The 16985-nt window shown below is 42.4% G+C and overlaps 1 protein-coding gene and 1 long non-coding RNA gene across 3 annotated transcripts; one reads left to right on the top strand and one right to left on the bottom strand.

Annotated features, from left to right (window-relative positions):
- Window positions 1-454: 454 nt before the first annotated feature.
- LOC130165660 (ATP-binding cassette sub-family C member 4-like) lies at window positions 455-16731 on the bottom strand. 2 transcript variants are annotated; one of them, XM_056371112.1, is made up of 10 exons: window positions 16513-16730; window positions 15147-15277; window positions 10745-10808; window positions 9180-9449; window positions 8882-8971; window positions 8598-8770; window positions 8391-8478; window positions 7823-7856; window positions 6969-7023; window positions 455-535 (listed from the first exon to the last, which is right to left on the bottom strand). In XM_056371112.1, exons 5-9 carry the CDS (start codon window positions 8945-8947, stop codon window positions 6983-6985), a joined length of 402 nt encoding a protein of 133 aa, XP_056227087.1. In that variant the 5' UTR covers window positions 8948-8971; window positions 9180-9449; window positions 10745-10808; window positions 15147-15277; window positions 16513-16730; the 3' UTR covers window positions 455-535; window positions 6969-6982. The 2 variants fall into 2 exon arrangements, with proteins under 2 accessions (XP_056227087.1, XP_056227088.1); XM_056371113.1 differs by lacking the exon at window positions 455-535 and adding an exon at window positions 6585-6872 and having other exon boundaries at window positions 16513-16731.
- Window positions 3623-6357, top strand: LOC130165661 (uncharacterized). The gene is made up of 10 exons (XR_008826879.1): window positions 3623-3751; window positions 3998-4072; window positions 4252-4349; window positions 4932-5171; window positions 5269-5322; window positions 5422-5462; window positions 5560-5622; window positions 5759-5799; window positions 5896-5997; window positions 6109-6357. It is a non-coding gene; the product is annotated as an uncharacterized LOC130165661 (long non-coding RNA).
- Window positions 16732-16985: the final 254 nt, after the last annotated feature.

The raw sequence follows: 16985 nt of genomic DNA on the forward strand, positions 1-16985 counted from the left end.
CAAAAGATTCCAATGGGTCCTCTGCATTTAGACGCTTAGGCGTCCATTAGTTTGAAGTGTTGTTTTGGATGTGTATTGTAGTTAATTCAAAGTTTGAGGTAGTAATAGTTGTACTTTGTGTGAAATGCAAAAGTCACAGCGGCCAACAGAATGAGGCAAGTGATGTGGTTGTCCTACAGTCTAGCTTTTGAATCAGTCATGGAAAAAAGTCTTTACTTTATCTAGAAGACAATCATGTGGTATTTGGATTGACTTTTGTGTTGGGATGGGGAAAGGCAAGGGTAGGATTGTTTTTTTTAATCTGCAAATGTGCTCGGCGGTGTAGAGGCTGTGTGTTTGTTAAGAGTGTAGAAGGTGATTTTGTAGGTTTTTATCTCAACACAATTGAGAACAAATGCGGTTTGTACTTGACTCCAATAAAACCGGTGAGGTAAGCAGTTGACCAACAGACACATTGTTTTTTCAAAATAAAAGCAAAATGCAGTTTATTATTTGGTGTTGCAGAAAGAGTCCCCGGATTTGTCCAGACAGTCGCCTGCAAGAAGACACGACAGGGAAAGCGTTAGCAGTGATATGAGAGATACTTAGGTAAAGTTTGACTTAGGCTGTCCTACACAGCTATGAGCAATGGAGCACATGGCAGAGAGAGACAGACAGACACAGAGAGAAAGAGACAGACAGAGAGAGAGACAGAGACAGACAGAGAAAGAGAGACAGACAGACAGAGAGAGAAAGAGACAGAGAGATAGAGAGACAGATACAGAGATACAGAGACAGAGAGAGACAGACAGAGAAAGAGAGACAGAGAGATAGACAGACAGACAGACAGACAGACAGACAGACAGAGAGAGAGACAGCGAGAGACAGACAGAGACACAGACAGAGGGAGATAGACAGACAGACAGACAGAGAAACAGAGAGAGAAAGACACAGAGAGAGCGAGATAGAGAGAAAGAGAGAGAGACAGAGAAACAAAGAGAGACAGAGAGAGAGAGAGACAGACACAGAGAGAGAGAGACAGAGACAGACAGACAGAGATTTGAATTTTTAAACCAACATTTATTAACTGTACATAAACAGATTACATTATATTAAACCTCCACAGACGTTACAATGAATTGAACACTAGCTGTCCATCAGCCACAGAGCAGAGCAGCTCCTCATGACCCCAGACCAGCTGGAACCTCTGCAGGTCCTGAGCTGCTCTGTAGAAGCTGAACTCTACCGGCAGTCTGGACTTCACCAGGTTCTTAAAAACAGGAAGCACATCAACCTGTGACTCCTCCTTCACCTTCCTCTTGCGGCTCACATACACCGCCATCTTTGCCAGTCCCAAGACAAAGTTTAAAAGGTGACATTTGTCCTTGTGTTGGCGAGTGTATTTAAAACCCAAAATAAAAACCTGCTTCGAGGAGGACGGCGTCCTGATGTCAGAGATCGGCCTCCACGACCTGCGTCAGAGGATGTCCGTCATTCCCCAGGTAGAGATGACGCGTGGGTATTTAATTTTTTGAACATGCTTGTTAGAATTGAGCAATGTTATTATCGAACAGGGGATGAAGCTGCGATTGAGTTTGTGTATTTATTTCTGTTTGGACTCCTGCGTGTTTTTAACAGCTGTAATGAAGTGAAGAAATAAGCAGAAACCCGGTCAGTTTTGTTTCCTGTTAGTGTTGGAAAACTCCCAAGTTTTGATGTTTCTTTAGACAGCAGTACTGTGTTAAATTAAATAAAACATGGCAGTGATAGAAAATAGACTGAGTGCACAATAGCTACATTCAAATGCTGAATAAAAGCGATGGTGATTAGAGGGGACAAAACCAAGCAAACATAGAAACTGACCATGAGGAGTCTGATTATTAAGAATGTGTATATTTATCATACTGTCTCACAATCAAGCAGTATGCATTATTTACACTATGTTTTTATGGCATTATAATAAGGCAAAAAAATATGATATTATAGTTAGTAAGTAAGTAAGTAAGTAAGTAAGTAAGCCGAAGAGCAGGAGAAGCCCCACATGCTCAAGCTTGCCAGTTTTATTAAACATTTTGGAATTTTACTATATTAGATTATTACATATGAATATATTTCATTAGCTGCTGTCAAGTAAATGTCAGTAGGCAGGAAATGTATTCATTTAGTGATCCAATTTCTGTAATAATCTAATATAGTAAGACTCTTACGTTACGAAAAGTAGTAAGCTGAGATTTCAACATACAACCAAACACCCCACTTAGTACAATCCGGGTTCCCCCTTGTATAAATCAAATCGGATTCAATCACCACCTGTTTGACAGTCTGACCTTACACCTCGGCTTGGACGGAGCTCGGACGCGAGCACACGCTACAAACATTTGGGTGAGTTCAATTCAATGAAATATCACGAAACAACTTTGTGTAGCTTTGCCATTAACTTCCAAGTCATGTCAAAGGAAATCGTAGTAGTAGTAGTATTAATAATTGAAATGTAATTTCTCTGTTGACTTTCAAGCATCTGAACTGGTGATATCATTGATAGAAAATGTAGGAAAAGGCAAAGGAAAATCAAAACAAAGAGGGGAAGACGGCCTGCGGTGCTTTAGTCAGAAAGCGCTTCTCTGTTCATTCGGCAGCCTGGACAGAAGACATTGACAAAACATATTATATTTTCTGACAGTTAAGTGTGTCTTTGCTTGTGCAGTAGTTTGTTGCGGTGGCATGAGGAGGATTACATGGTCTTTGCTTCATTTATCCATTACCGCTTCTTCTTTCTTCATTTTATTCATGTATCTTAACATTCCAAATATTCACTTATTCCTCTCTGGGCTGCAACCTTTTCTGTATCTTGTTATCTTATCAGCACCAATGACCTCAATCACTTCCAGGAACTCAGTCAGTTTTTCGTTGGCGCAGCGGTTAGCGCTGTCGCCTCTCATCGAGAGGGTTCCCGGTTCGAGGCTCGGCCGTGCGATCTTTTTGCGTGGAGTTCGCATGTTCTCCCCGGGTACTCCGGCTTCCTCCCACGTCAAAACATTTACATTTGGTTTATTTCTTCTTACAGGCGTTTCTTCAACTGCGTGAGGACCGTGACCGTCTGCAGAGCGGTGAGAGGGTTTCTTTTATCTTCACGTTTTATTCTTACACAAAATGCTCACTTTTCAATCCTGTGGCTTTCACTCTTATACTAGGAGAGAGAGAGAGAGAGAGAGAGAGAGAGAGGAGAGAGAGAGAGAGAGAGAGAGGAGAGAGAGAGAGGAGAGAGAGAGAGAGTGAGAGTGAGAGTGTGTTGGTCCCAGAAAAGAAGGCTACTCTATAGACTCAGAGGTTGAGAGTTAAAATATGGTTTGATCTTACTACTTTTCGGGACCAACACACAGAGGAAAGCTTGCGTGAACAAGGCGGCGGTCTGGACACTTTGAATAATTGGATTAGCAGCGAGAAGCAGATAAGGTGATGGAGTTTATTCCGCTCTGTGAACCCACCTGGACTGCAATCTTGTCACTCTGCTTTTATATTAGGAGGGAGGGGGGGGGGGGGGGGGGGGTCCTCAGTATAATATGTTTTAAAAATGTCATAGTGTAGTAAGGTACAGAACTTGGACAATCTTATATTATTATTGTTGTTGTTGTTATTTATATATATATATATATATTTTTTTTTTTTTTTTTGAACAAGGCCTGTTGGTTTTGTCTTGTTTCTTCTACAGGAGTCCTTGTAAGATGGTGGTGCTGATACCGGAGCCGCCCAGTTAAGTGTTACCTGATGTCAGGTGAGATAGAAGTCATTCAGTATATTGCATGTACAACTTCATGTGTTACATGAACTCTGTAGCTCTTAGTTTATTCACCATCTTACACTCGATGTCCTTACTGTGTCAGCTCACACTGAGATGTGTCCATTGGTTCTTTTGAACAGAGTGGAAATAGTTTTTTTTTTTTTTTTTACTCTGCAGTAGGTGATGTAACAACATAGCCCCTGTCTTGTTTGTTTTTACTGCTAGAAGAAGAAGAAGAAGAAGAAGAAGAAGAAGAAGAAGCATGACTATTTGAGATCAACAACCAAAGTCTACAGTCCTTGGCTTGTGTGAAACGTATGTATGTATCTTTGACTTGTGTGTGTGCTGTATTTGAGCTGTCTAGCAGTAGAAGTGACATGGATGAGAGGCAGTAAAGGTGCACACTGTGAAATGTCCAGTTCAGTGTATGTAGTGGCACCATTGGTTTGCTGATGTTTGTTTGTTTGTTTGTTTGTTTTGTTGTGGTGTGGTAGGTCCAGCTGCTCATCAACTGTGAGATGGGGGAAGAGAAGTTTTGATGTATGAATACAGAGGGTCCAATTGGAGATGTCTTACCTCGAAGGACTATTTGGTGAGAAGCGTCTCACACACTTACACGTGCATCATGTAGTATGAAGTGTGTGAGGGAACCAAAGATGTGAGCATGTTTGTGGTGTGATCTTTATGTGTCTGTGAGATAACGGAAGAGGAATCATTGTATTGAACATTGACAGTGGATGTAACAAGTGCTTGAATCTCATTTGGCTTGTGGTGTGGATGGAGTGATGCTGTTTGTTCAGGGCTCATACAGAGTTCAGGAGGCAGATAACTGATACGCAAGACTAAAGTCATGCTCCGAGAGGATTGTAGCTGTGGTGTCAAGGTGTTTGTGTTATTTTGTTCAGGTCATCTATATCACCCCCCCCCCCCCCCCCCCCCATATGTAAGTGACTTACTTTGTACTTTTATGTGAGAAAATTTTGACAGTTTCCTTCTACTGTAGTATAATGGAGATGTTGCTTAAAAGTTCACGGTGTCTGCTGTCATTGTACAGAATGTGTAGTGGGTGAATGTAGTTCCAGAGGTAAAGTGACTTTTTCAGCTTTGTGCAAATTATCAAGTGTTTACATACTTTCTCTGTTGCAAGAGGTTGACTTTGTTTGTATCGATGCAGGAGGATCCAATTAGGAGCGTCAACGAGGCGCAGCCCTGGGTGCTGTGTGCAATTAGGAGTGTCACAGAGGCACCGCCCAGTGAGGAGATGCGATTGGCCGTTCACAGGTGTGAGCAATCAGCAGTGTGCTACTTGAGCAGCAGTGCCGGTGTGTCAGTCCTTGTGTGAAGACTGACGTGTGCTGTGTGTTTCATGGCTCACAGCAAACACTGAGGACCTGCTAGCTAACTCCTTTCTGTGGTAAGTGTTTTACCCTCATTGTCTCTGCCGTGTGTTTCATCGCTCACAGCAAACACCGAGGCCCTGCTAACTTCTTTCTCTGCTTCCTTCCTCACAGCAAAAACCGAAGGCACGGGTGAAGATGTGCAGGTCCACCGAGCTTCTTTTTCCGGTAAGTCTTTTACCCTCATTGTCTCTGCCGTGTGTTTCATGGCTCACAGCAAACACCGAGGCCCTGCTAACCTCATTGTCTCTGCTTCCTTTCTCACAGCAAAAACCGAAGACACGGGTGAAGGCTAACTTCTTTCTCCGGTAAGTCTTTTACCCTCATTGTCTGTACTGTGTGTTTCATTGCTCACAGCAAACACCGAGGCCCTGCTAACTTCTTTCTCTGCTTCCTTCCTCACAGCAAACGATGGCTTGGACAGCAAAAACTGAAGGCATGGGTGAAGACCTGCCCTGCTCCTTTCCTGTAAGTGTTTCTAACATTTGTTCACTCTGTCTACAGCAGGCGGCAGCCATTGCACTCATTGTCTCTGCCGTGTGTTTCATGCTCACAGCAAACACTGAGGCCCTGCTAACTTCTTTCTCTGCTTCCTTCCTCACAGCAAAAACTGAAGACATGGCTGAAGGCTAACTTCTTTCTCCGGTAAGTCTTTTACCCTCATTGCTCACAGCAAACACTGAGGACCTGCCCTGCTCCTTTCCTGTAAGTGATTCTAACATTTGTTCACTCTGTCTACAGCAGGCGGCAGCCATTGCACTCATTGTCTCTGCCGTGTGCTTCATTGCTCACAGCTGTGTAGGATGAAGCAAAGACTGAAGGGTGCTCTCTGCAAACACTCTGGTAAGTCACTTCACATGTCGGCAAATACAACTGCTTTTATTTATGTATTGTTTGCAGGTGTGTTAAACCCAAATCATCTAATTACTATTTTTTTTTTTATTTTATTTTTAGGAGCTGTGGTGTCACCAACAATGAAAGGTAAGTGTTGAAAAGCTGTAGGTAACACTATCACAAGCATTTACCTTCTGCCTTTTCCTCCACCAGCACCAAGAGCCCCTTGCTGATGACACCAAGCCCATTCCTGCTCAAACCATGGGGGAAAGAGAAGAAGGAACCAACCAACTGCTAATTGTGGTATGGAGATGTGTTACTAAGTCAAAAACAGCAACACTGCTAGATGCAACAACAGAGTATCTGACATCTACTTAAACGTAAGACTTTGGTTGCTGATTCCTAAGTATATCTTATGGGCAAAAGATATACTTAGGAATCAGCAACCAAAGTCTTATGTTTAAGTAGATGTCAGATACTCTGTTGTTGCATCTAGCAGTGTTGCTGTTTTTGACTTAGTATATTTAATAAAAATGTTTTCTTCAATAAAGTTCTTTTTTTTTTTATATATATTTATTATAATATACAATGAGACAGAGACAGAGACAGAGACAGAGACAGAGACAGAGACAGAGACAGAGACAGAGACAGAGACAGAGACAGAGACAGAGACAGAGACAGAGACAGAGACAGAGACAGAGACAGAGACAGAGACAGAGACAGAGACAGAGACAGAGACAGAGACAGAGACAGAGACAGAGACAGAGACAGAGACAGAGACAGAGACAGAGACAGAGACAGAGACAGAGACAGAGACAGAGACAGAGACAGAGACAGAGACAGAGACAGAGACAGAGACAGACTAGTTCTTTCACCGCCACTCACTGAAAACACAAAGTAAGAGGTCATGTAAATAAAACACAACATACATTAAATATTTTATTAACACTTATATATGTATATATGTAAAGTTTACTCACCACAGGCTCAACCATCATATATACACACACCCTCTGGTGCAGACCCAGATTTCACCTTAATCAATCCACAGCAAGGAAAAAAAAAGATGAATATGAAACACCCTTTTTGACAGATATTAATTAAATCATCTGCCACATGAATTTATTTATTTCACTAATAACTGGGAACAGCAAAACCAGACAAATTTATCTTTAAGTGTGAAAGTCCAACACATAAATCTCTTCTACACTGTCCAAACCCTGACAAGATTGTCACAATTACGAGGGACTAATAAACCAAACAGGGAACCAATGACAGTAGGCGAGCAGTGGAGCAATACCATCGTACGACTCCACCGCAGCAACATTTCATACACGCTAAAGACAGCAGAGGGAGGCCTGTCTGATACCCGAACCGACCCAGAATAAATAAACACATCTAACCTTTTGTAGCTCAGTGATTGATGAAAATGATCTCATTTTAATGCCTACCCATGTTCCTACACCATGTAGAAGGGTACTCTGCGTCCAAGTCAGCGGCCGACAATAAGTCATTTGTAACCTTAACACTACTACGGTGAGCTCTAAAATGTCAAACAAACTGAATGGAAAACCCACAAAAACGGTTTGAAATATCAGTCCTAACATTACTATTATAGCAGTATTTTCAAACTTTACACAACAATATATCTAAATCATAACTCAATGATTGCAACCTAGGAGGTCATGATGTAACATTTGGATCAGTGTTTGTTTGTCTTTTTACAGAGACGGGAACATATCCAAAAATAAATACAAGTGCTTTACATAGAAAATAGCTGTTTGCTGCTGTGTTAAGTTTCAAATCTGGTGTAAAGCCACTTTACTACATATACCTCCATCCGGGCGACAGCAGCTGACCGACGACACCTGGAAAACACAACAACAAAGACACAAAACTCAGCACTAGAGTCGTGCTTTAAAACATTAAGACGTACCAACTTATTATTTGCAGTATTAATGTGACTTGAATAAACCGGAACCACAATCTGCTATACCACCACATACATTTATTTGCGAGGGAGTTTTGCTACAAGGACACAATGTCGGTCTCACTGAAGGAGTGAATCCGCTCAAACATGAACAAACGAGCCAAAAAAATACAAAATTAATTCACCCACGTGGAGCTACGCTGCAACATAAGGAAGCCTAAAGTATAGAGTTAGAAATAAAACAAGCTCATTCATCATATGAGCTGATTCCTCTTAGCTAAAGCGTAAGCCTCGCTACACTAAACCTTTTTCACGCCATCTAAAAGCAAAACATTAGATGACTTTCTACCACTTACCAAATTAGAGATACCACATGTGTATTTCTACTAATGTCACACACTGACTGCAGTTGTGGACATTAAATCTCAACCACATGAGCTCCAAACTACAATCTGCAGAGGAAAGGACTCACCAGTATCTGCTCACTGTCTATGATGGTGTTGAGGCCATGGTGAGCACCATGCATTCTCCAAACTTGTCTCAGATTTGTCTCTTGTCTCCTGTTCACAGACAGTCACAACACAGACAGTCATCCAGTGGAAACAAAAGGAAATTAAACCTTTACCACAATCAAATCTTGTGTGTGTGTGTGTGTGTGTGTGTGTAGCATGTCTCATACCAGGGGTCCACATTGGCCGTGGCCTCGTCAATGATGAGGATGCAGTTCTTCCTCAGGATGGCTCCAGCCAGACACACCAGCTGCCTCTGACCCATGCTCAAGTTAGAGCCCGACTCGGCCAGAACCGTCTCCAACTTCCTGGGCAGCTCCTCCACGACCGACTTCAGCTGCTCCTGCACATATACACACACAGACGGGGGGGGGGGGGGGGGTCATTTACCATAAAGACACACAGATTATTGTACATCTGTGCCATGGTGTGTGTGTGTGTGTTTGTTACCAACCTCTTGCAGAGCGTTCCACAGTTCCTCATCCGTGTGTTGGTTGAAAGGATCCAGGTTCTTCCTCATGGAGCCGGTAAACAGCACTGGGTCCTGAAAGGTCACTACTGATTACACATCTAGTCCAAATACCAGACATTTCCAAAACTAATCACTTAAGTCATATAAAGAGTTCAAAGTTAAGGTGACAGTTGCTTCATTTATTCCTGTAGTTGATTAAGACAATGTCAGCTAAGAAAGCACAATGAAAGAATTCAAAACAAAGTAAAGACCCATGTCTGTTTAAAAGATCCAAACACACCGGCTTGTTTTCGGTCGACTCGTTTCCTGGCGCTCGGCCGCTGAATCGAGCCGCTCATCACCGATAAAAGCTTTAATTTTAAAAGGGTTCGCTGTCCTCCTGACACACAGGAACCTGAGGAATGATGGACATCCTCTGGCGGAGGTCACAGAGGCCAATCTCTGAGGTCAGGATACCGTCCAAGTAGATCTTTCCCTGAGGCTCCAACAGGCGGAACAGAGCTGAGACCGAGGAGCTTTTCCCTGCACCGGTTCTCCCCGTGAGCCCGACCTGACACACCAGAACAAACAACATCAGCTTCCCTTTAAACATCACATGAAACACCTCTGACCTTTTCTTTGGGTCCAAACGTGGCTTGCAGAACACAGAGGAAAGACTGAAAAGCTTTGAAAAAGAGCTGCTCTTTGTCTCTGACAGAGTGGCTTCAGGGGTTAGAGGGCTACTATATAGACTCAGAAGTTGAGACTTCAAAACCTGGTTTGATCTTACTACTTTTTGGGGACCAACACACAGAGGAAAGACCAAAAAACTTTAAGACAGATCTTGACTTTGTCTCAAACCAAGTGGCTTCAGGGATTAAAGGGCTAACTGTACAGACTGAGAGGTTGAGAGTTTAAATCTGGTTTCATCTTACTACTTTTCTGGACGAACACACAGAGGAAAGACTGAAAAGCTTTGAAAATGAGCTGCTCTTTGTCTCTGACAGAGTGGCTAGAGGGGTTAGAATCAGAAGTTGAGAGTTCAAACTTGGTTTGATCTTCCGACTTTTCTGGCCTTACTTTACTATGACGCCTTTATACCTAAATATACTATGACCTTTTTGGATGTTTTTATGCCTCACTATAACATTTTGTTTTTTCACCTTAAGACCTTACTATACTATTTGATCTTTATACCTTACTATACTATGACTTCTTCATGTTTTTATGCCTTATTATACTGTCATTTTTTCACTTTTAAGGCCTTACTATACTATGACGTCTCCATACCTTACTATACTATAACTTTTTGGATGTTTTTATGTCTTATTAAACTATGTTGTTTTTTCGCTTTTTTTTTGTCATAGTATACTATGTTGTTTTTTTCACTTCACCCAAAACCGCTCACTCTGTAGAGTAGCCCTCTGACTCCTGAAGCCGCTCGGTCAGAGATACATACAGTATCTTTTTCCCAAAAAGTAGTAAGATCAAACCAGATACAAACCCACAACCTCTGAGTCTGTAGAGTAGCCGTCTGACTCCTGAAGCCACTCTGCCAGAGATGAAGAGCACATCTTTCTCAAACCTTTTCAGTCTTTCCTCTGTGTGTTGGTCCCAAAAAGTAGTAAGATCAAACCATATTTTAACTCTCAACCCCTGAGTCTCTAACTGAGTAGCTTAAGGGGTTAGAGGGCTACTCTACAGACTGAGAGATTGAGAGTTCAAATATGGTTTGATCTTACTTCTTTTCTGGGACCAACACACTCTCTGTCTCTCTCTCCTGGTATAAGAGTGAAAGCCACAGGATTAAAAAGTGAGCATTTTGTGTAAGAATAAAACATGTGAAGATAAAAGAAACCCTCTCACCGCTCTGCAGACGGTCACAGTCCTCACGCAGTTGAGTGTGATATTGAGAAACAGCCGTCTCCGCCTGTAAGAAGAAATAAACCAAATGTAAGTGTTTTGACGTGGTAGAAAATGTTTGAGCTGCAGTGATATATGTTCATTTTTTTCATTTTCTACTGCTTATCCTTGCGGGCGAGAGGCGGGGTACACCCTGGACAGGTCGCCAGTCCATCGCAGAGCAAACACAGAGAAAGACAATCATTCAAACTCACAGCCACACCTATGGTCAATTTAGAGTATCCAATTAGCCTAGTCCCCATTTAAATGTCTTTGGACTGTGGGAGGAAGCCGGAGCACCCGGAGAGAACCCACACTGGCACAGGGAGAACATGCAAACTCCACACAAAGAGATCGCACGGCCGAGCCAGGACTGGAACCCGGAACCTTCTCGCTGAGAGGCGACAGGGCTAACCACTGCACCAACGAAAAACTGACTGAGTTCCTGGAAGTGATTGAGGTCATTGGTGGTGATAAGATAACAAGATACAGAAAAGCCCAGAGAGGAATAAGTGAATATTTGGAATGTTAAGATACATGAATAACAGAAAGAAAAAAGAAGTAATGGATAAATGAAGCAAAGACCATGTAATCCTCCTCATGCCACTGCAACAAACTACTGCACAAGCAAAGATACACACTGTTTTCTGCAAAGCCTTATCTCTTAACTGTCAGAAAATATAATATGTTTTGTCAATGTCATTTATATAAGTCTGTCTTCTGTCCAGGCTGCTGAATGAACAGAGAAGTGCTTTCTGACTAAAGCACCACAGGCTGTCTTCCCCTCTTTGTTTTGATTTTTCTTTGCCTTTTCCTACATTTCCTATCAATGATATCACCAGTTCAGATGTTTGAAAGTCAACAGAGAAATTAAATTTCAATTAATATGACTTCCGGTTCGGGTCTAGAGGGGATGGCAGCTTAGCGAGAGAGCTCTCGACAAGAGTTAATAAAACTGCCCCAAAGTGAATTAACTATCTAGCGAATTGTACGAAAAGAAAGGAAAGGGGCACAGATGGCGTCCAAAAAGAACAGGAAAGGAAAAAAAGTCATTTATCGAACGAGTTGGAGACGACGAGATGCAGCTAACAGAAGAAGCTAACGTTAGCTCTCCCGGGGCTAGCCGGGGTGCTTCCCCCGCTCCTAGCTACGACGGCGCTGATACAGAAGAGGAGGAGGAGGAACCGGTGAACTTGATGAAGATCCTGAAAGTGCTAAGAGGCGTTGGGAATGAGGTGAAAGAATTCCGAAAGGACATGAAAATACAACTACAAGACATCAGAGGTGAGCTGGACAAAACAAACACAAGGCTTAACGAAGTGGAAGCCGGGATCGCTGGGCATGAAGATAAGCTCCAAAGCATAGACGAGATACTAGCCGAGATGATAACAACACAGGAAAAACTTCAACTGAAATTGACAGCGATGGAGGCCTACTCGAGGAGGGAGACACTCAGACTATACGGGGTTCCGGAGGGAGCGGAGTCGGGATCACAGTCTATGATCCAGTTTGTGGAGAAGCTACTCCGGGAGAATTTAAACATCCCCCCGTCAACGGCACTACAGATCCAGAGGGCGCATAGAGCGTTATCCCCCCCCCAGCCCAGATCGATCCTGGTAAAGTTTCTGTGCTTCACTGTAAAAGAAGAAGAAGTGCTCAGATTGGCCTGGCAGAAGAAAGGTTTCACATGGAACAACAACAACAACAAGATAAACGTCGACCACGACTACCCTCCGGAGATCATGGCCATGAGGAAGGAGTATGCTGAGGCGCGGAGGATCCTAAAAGAGAAGAACCTGCGGTTCCGAACCCTCTACCCTGCCCGCCTGAAAGTGTTTTTTGAGGAAGGAGTGAAAATCTACAACTCGGTGGAGGAGGCGACGGCAGACCTGGCGAGTCGGGGGCTCCCGGTGAGAGTGATTAAACCACCGGCAACCCCCAGAGAGAAACTACAGAGATGGTCTTCGTGGCGGGGGACGTGGGACCGGCGCCCGCGGCGGAACAGGGGAGCTGAAGGATACAAGGAGAGACTGCAAGTATACAGAAGGGAAGAGAACTAATATCAAGATATGTTTGGGATTTGGACGATATGATAAAAATTTAAGTAATGTCGAGCCAATACGGGTGAGGATTCTCCTTTCTGAGGGCGTCATCACAACGGAAGGCCCCCTATCTCAGGGAGCAAGTAGGGGTATTCCTTCAAAGACTAAGGGAAGCAGTGGAAGTGATTCACTGCTGGAAGTTTGGTTAGGAGCCTTTTTGCTTCAGTTACACACCATACACTTCTGTTCGTTCTGCACTTATTCCGTTCGTTGTTGTTTTCTGCCTTTGCTTTTGTTTTGTTTTTCTTTGGGAGGGGGCTGGCCTGCTGCTGTGAGGGAATGCTTTGCTGTCAGCTAATACAAATACATGCAAATTGATCCAGTGAAAATTATTTCCTTTAACGTAAATGGGGTTCTGAATATGATCAAGATGAATATGATTTTATCTAAATTAAAGAAAGAAAGAAAGAGCCCAGATTGCCCTACTTCAGGAGACACACATGAACCAAACAGATCATTTGAGGTTAAAGAGAAAGGGTTTTAAATATGTATTTTCTTCATCTGTCAAATCCAAACATAAGAGGGGAGTGGCAATACTTATTTCTGGTACACTTAACTATGAACATATCTCAGAAATCAGCGATGAGGAAGGCAGATTTGTCAGGGTAATAGGAAAGATAGAGGGCTCTGAAATTACAATACTAAATGTGTACGCTCCACCTGGGAGTGACTGGGTATTTTATAGGAATATTTTTGATTTAATGGTGGACTCTCAGGGCACGGTTGTCCGTGGGGGGGACTTTAATTTTAGACTGGATCCCAAACTAGACTCATCCAACCCGACGAATCATACAAATCCACTTATAAGGAAAATCAACTCCTATATAGTAGAAATGGGGATTATGGATGTGTGGAGAGATCTGTACCCGTCTGCCAAAGATTACACTCACTACTCTGGTTCATTCAAAGTCTATGCTAGGCTGGATTATTTTTTTATGTTCAAGGTGGATAGGTTCAAGATTAAAGATTGCGATATACTAACGAGGGATCTATCGGATCATAGTCCTATTTCTATATCTCTGCAGGTGGCTAGGAAAAAACGAAACACCCTCTGGAAATTCAATTCATACATATTCAATGACCCTGCCATAATTTGTAATATAAAGGAAGAAATAAAAGGATTTTTAGAAATCAATGACACGGGTGAGATATCAGCAATTATTATTTTACCACATTCTGAAAAGGGCTATGACCATGATCCCTTCTAAATCAATCTCAAAGCTATACATAGCTCTCTCCAACGCCAACAATAATAACACTCAGTACATTAAAGATAAATGGGAAGTGGAATCTGGGATTGAGATTTCTGAGGAGGCTTGGGATAATATCTGGTCCTTCCAGTGGACAACAACCACTTCTATGGACTGGAGAGAACATTGCTGGAAGAATATTATTAGATTTTTCAGAACACCATATCAGGAGATGTACAAAGGGACAGCTATGCCGTGCTGGAGGCAATGTGGCTCGGCTGCTGCAAACCACTACCATATCTTCTGGGATTGCCCCAAGTTAAAAGCTTTCTGGAGGGATATCAGGGTTTCTTTAAGCAAAATCTTTACCAATCAAATACCTCTGAGTTTTGATGTCCTGTACCTGAGTTATGTCCCCTCTTTTCAATGTAAGAGAGAGATAAAACTGCTGCAAATTCTTTTGATGGCAAGTAAGAAATCAGTTACGAGAAGATGGTTAAGCCCGGTTCCGCCTACTCTAGATGACTGGATTGGAATTATTCTGGAGATATATAGGATGGAAAAACTGACCTATCAACTAAGACTTCAAAAGGACAAATTTTACCAAATCTGGAACAACTGGATTTCATTCATTGCCCCCACGAGAGCAGACTTTATATGATCTCACTGGTAATATTGCTTTGTAATTTACTCATTTAATTTATGACTTGTTTTCGAGGATTATTTCTATGACAGCGGCGGCAGGCCCCCCCCCCCCCCCATGGGTTCTGTACATAGTTAACTGATCTACCTTTTACTAAGATGTATCAGAATTTTTCCTAAGCGATCTAATCTGGGCAACCTGGAATGGCATTTACTGCCGCTGTATTGTTGATACCATGTAGATGTACTCTCTGTCCATTCCAAATAAAGACATAATTAAAAAAAAAAAAAAATTTCAATTAATACTACTACTACTACTTCCTTCTGATTTCCTTTGACATGACTTGGAAGTTAATGGCAGAGCTACACAAAGACATTAAATGTTACTTATTTTCATAGTTGTTTCGTGATATTTCATTGAATTGAACTTACCCAAATGTTTGTAGCATGTGCTCCCATCCGAGCTCCGTCCAAGCCAAGCCAAGCCAAGGTGAAAGGTCCGACTGTCAAACAGGTGGTAGTTGAATCCAATTTGATTTATAGAAGGGGGAACCCGGATTGTACTAAGTGGGGTAGAAAACAGAGGGGTGTTTGGTTGTATGTTGAAATCGCAGCTTATTACTTTTCCGGACCAACACACGCTTTGAGAAAGACGTAGTATTTCTGTCTGGCTTGGTAGCTCAATGGGTTAAACACCCACACAGGTACAAGCCCAGGTCAGTCCATGACTTTTCAAGTCCAACACTCAAAGTGTAATGTCAAAAGCAACTTTCAATGCGAGCGGGGTTGGTGGCGTGGTGGAATTGTTTGTGGCAATAAGGTAGAAAATGTCCGGTTTGAATCCAGTCATTGGCAGTTTTGACAGCAGCACAGCGATGGGAAAGGAGGGCGGCCTTGTCCCCCTCCAAATTTCTGGAGAATCACAAGTGGGGGGGGGGGTATGAAACCGAACATAAGATTCTTACTATATTAGATTATTACAGAAATTGGATCACTAAATGAATACATTTCCTGCCTACTGACATTTACTTGACAGCAGCTAATGAAATATATTCATATAGTAATCCAATTTCTGTAATAATCTAATATAGTAATATAGTAAAATTCCAAAATGTTTAATAAAACTGGCAAGCTTGAGCATGTGGGGCTTCTCCTGCTCTTCGGCTTACTTACTTACTATTCTATGAAATTTTATGCCTTACTATATCCTATTTTTTTGCCTTATTATAATGCCATAAAAACATAGTGTAAATAATGCATACTGCTTGATTGTGAGACAGTATGATAAATATACACATTCTTAATAATCACTCGTCTCTTGGCCCTTTTATTCTGCACAGCTCCTCATGGTCAGTTTCTATGTTTGCTTGGTTTTGTCCCCTCTAATCACCATCACTTTTATTCAGCATTTGAATGTAGCTATTGTGCACTCAGTCTATTCTCTATCACTGCCATGTTTTATTTAATTTAACACAGTACTGCCGTCAAATGCGCACTTTGACTTGATGCAAATCACTTGCTGTCTAAAGAAACATCAAAACTCGGGAGTTTTCCAACACTAACATGAAACAAACTCATTTCATGTTAAAACTGACTGAGTTTCTGCTTATTTCTTCACTTCATCACAGCTGTTAAATACATGTAGGAGTCCAAACAGAAATAAATACAGAAACTCAATCACACCTCAGTAAAACAGCTGATTACAGAGTCACTTCAACTTCATCCCCTGTTCGATAATAACATTGCTCAATTCTAACAAGCATGTTCAAAAAATTAAATACCCACGCGTCATCTCTACCTGGGGAATGATGGACATCCTCTGACGCAGGTCGTGGAGGCCGATCTCTGACGTCAGGACGCCGTGTGTGTGGATCTCTCCCTGCGGCTCCCGACCTGACGCAGCGGGAACACACGGACATGAAACCGGCGGCTCCGTCCTCACCGTGTTCTCCACACGGTCCACTGGACGTTTCCTATCAGCGTCACGGCGTAGGTCAGCACGAGACCCACCCCTCCGGCCTCAAGTCCTCTCTCTCACACACACACGCGCGCACACACACACACACACACACACACACACACACACACACACACACACACACACACACACACACACTCTTTTTAAAACATTGATGTTTTAGTAAACAAACAAACAAACAAACAAACAATGTAGTGCCCTTAAACTTCCACCGGATGTCTGAAGAAACACAGAGAGGCTCCAAAAATAAAACAACCAATAACTACACAAACACTGATCTCTAACAACAACAA

This window comes from Seriola aureovittata, chromosome 24, assembly GCF_021018895.1.
Source record: "Seriola aureovittata isolate HTS-2021-v1 ecotype China chromosome 24, ASM2101889v1, whole genome shotgun sequence".
NCBI lineage: Eukaryota > Metazoa > Chordata > Actinopteri > Carangiformes > Carangidae > Seriola > Seriola aureovittata.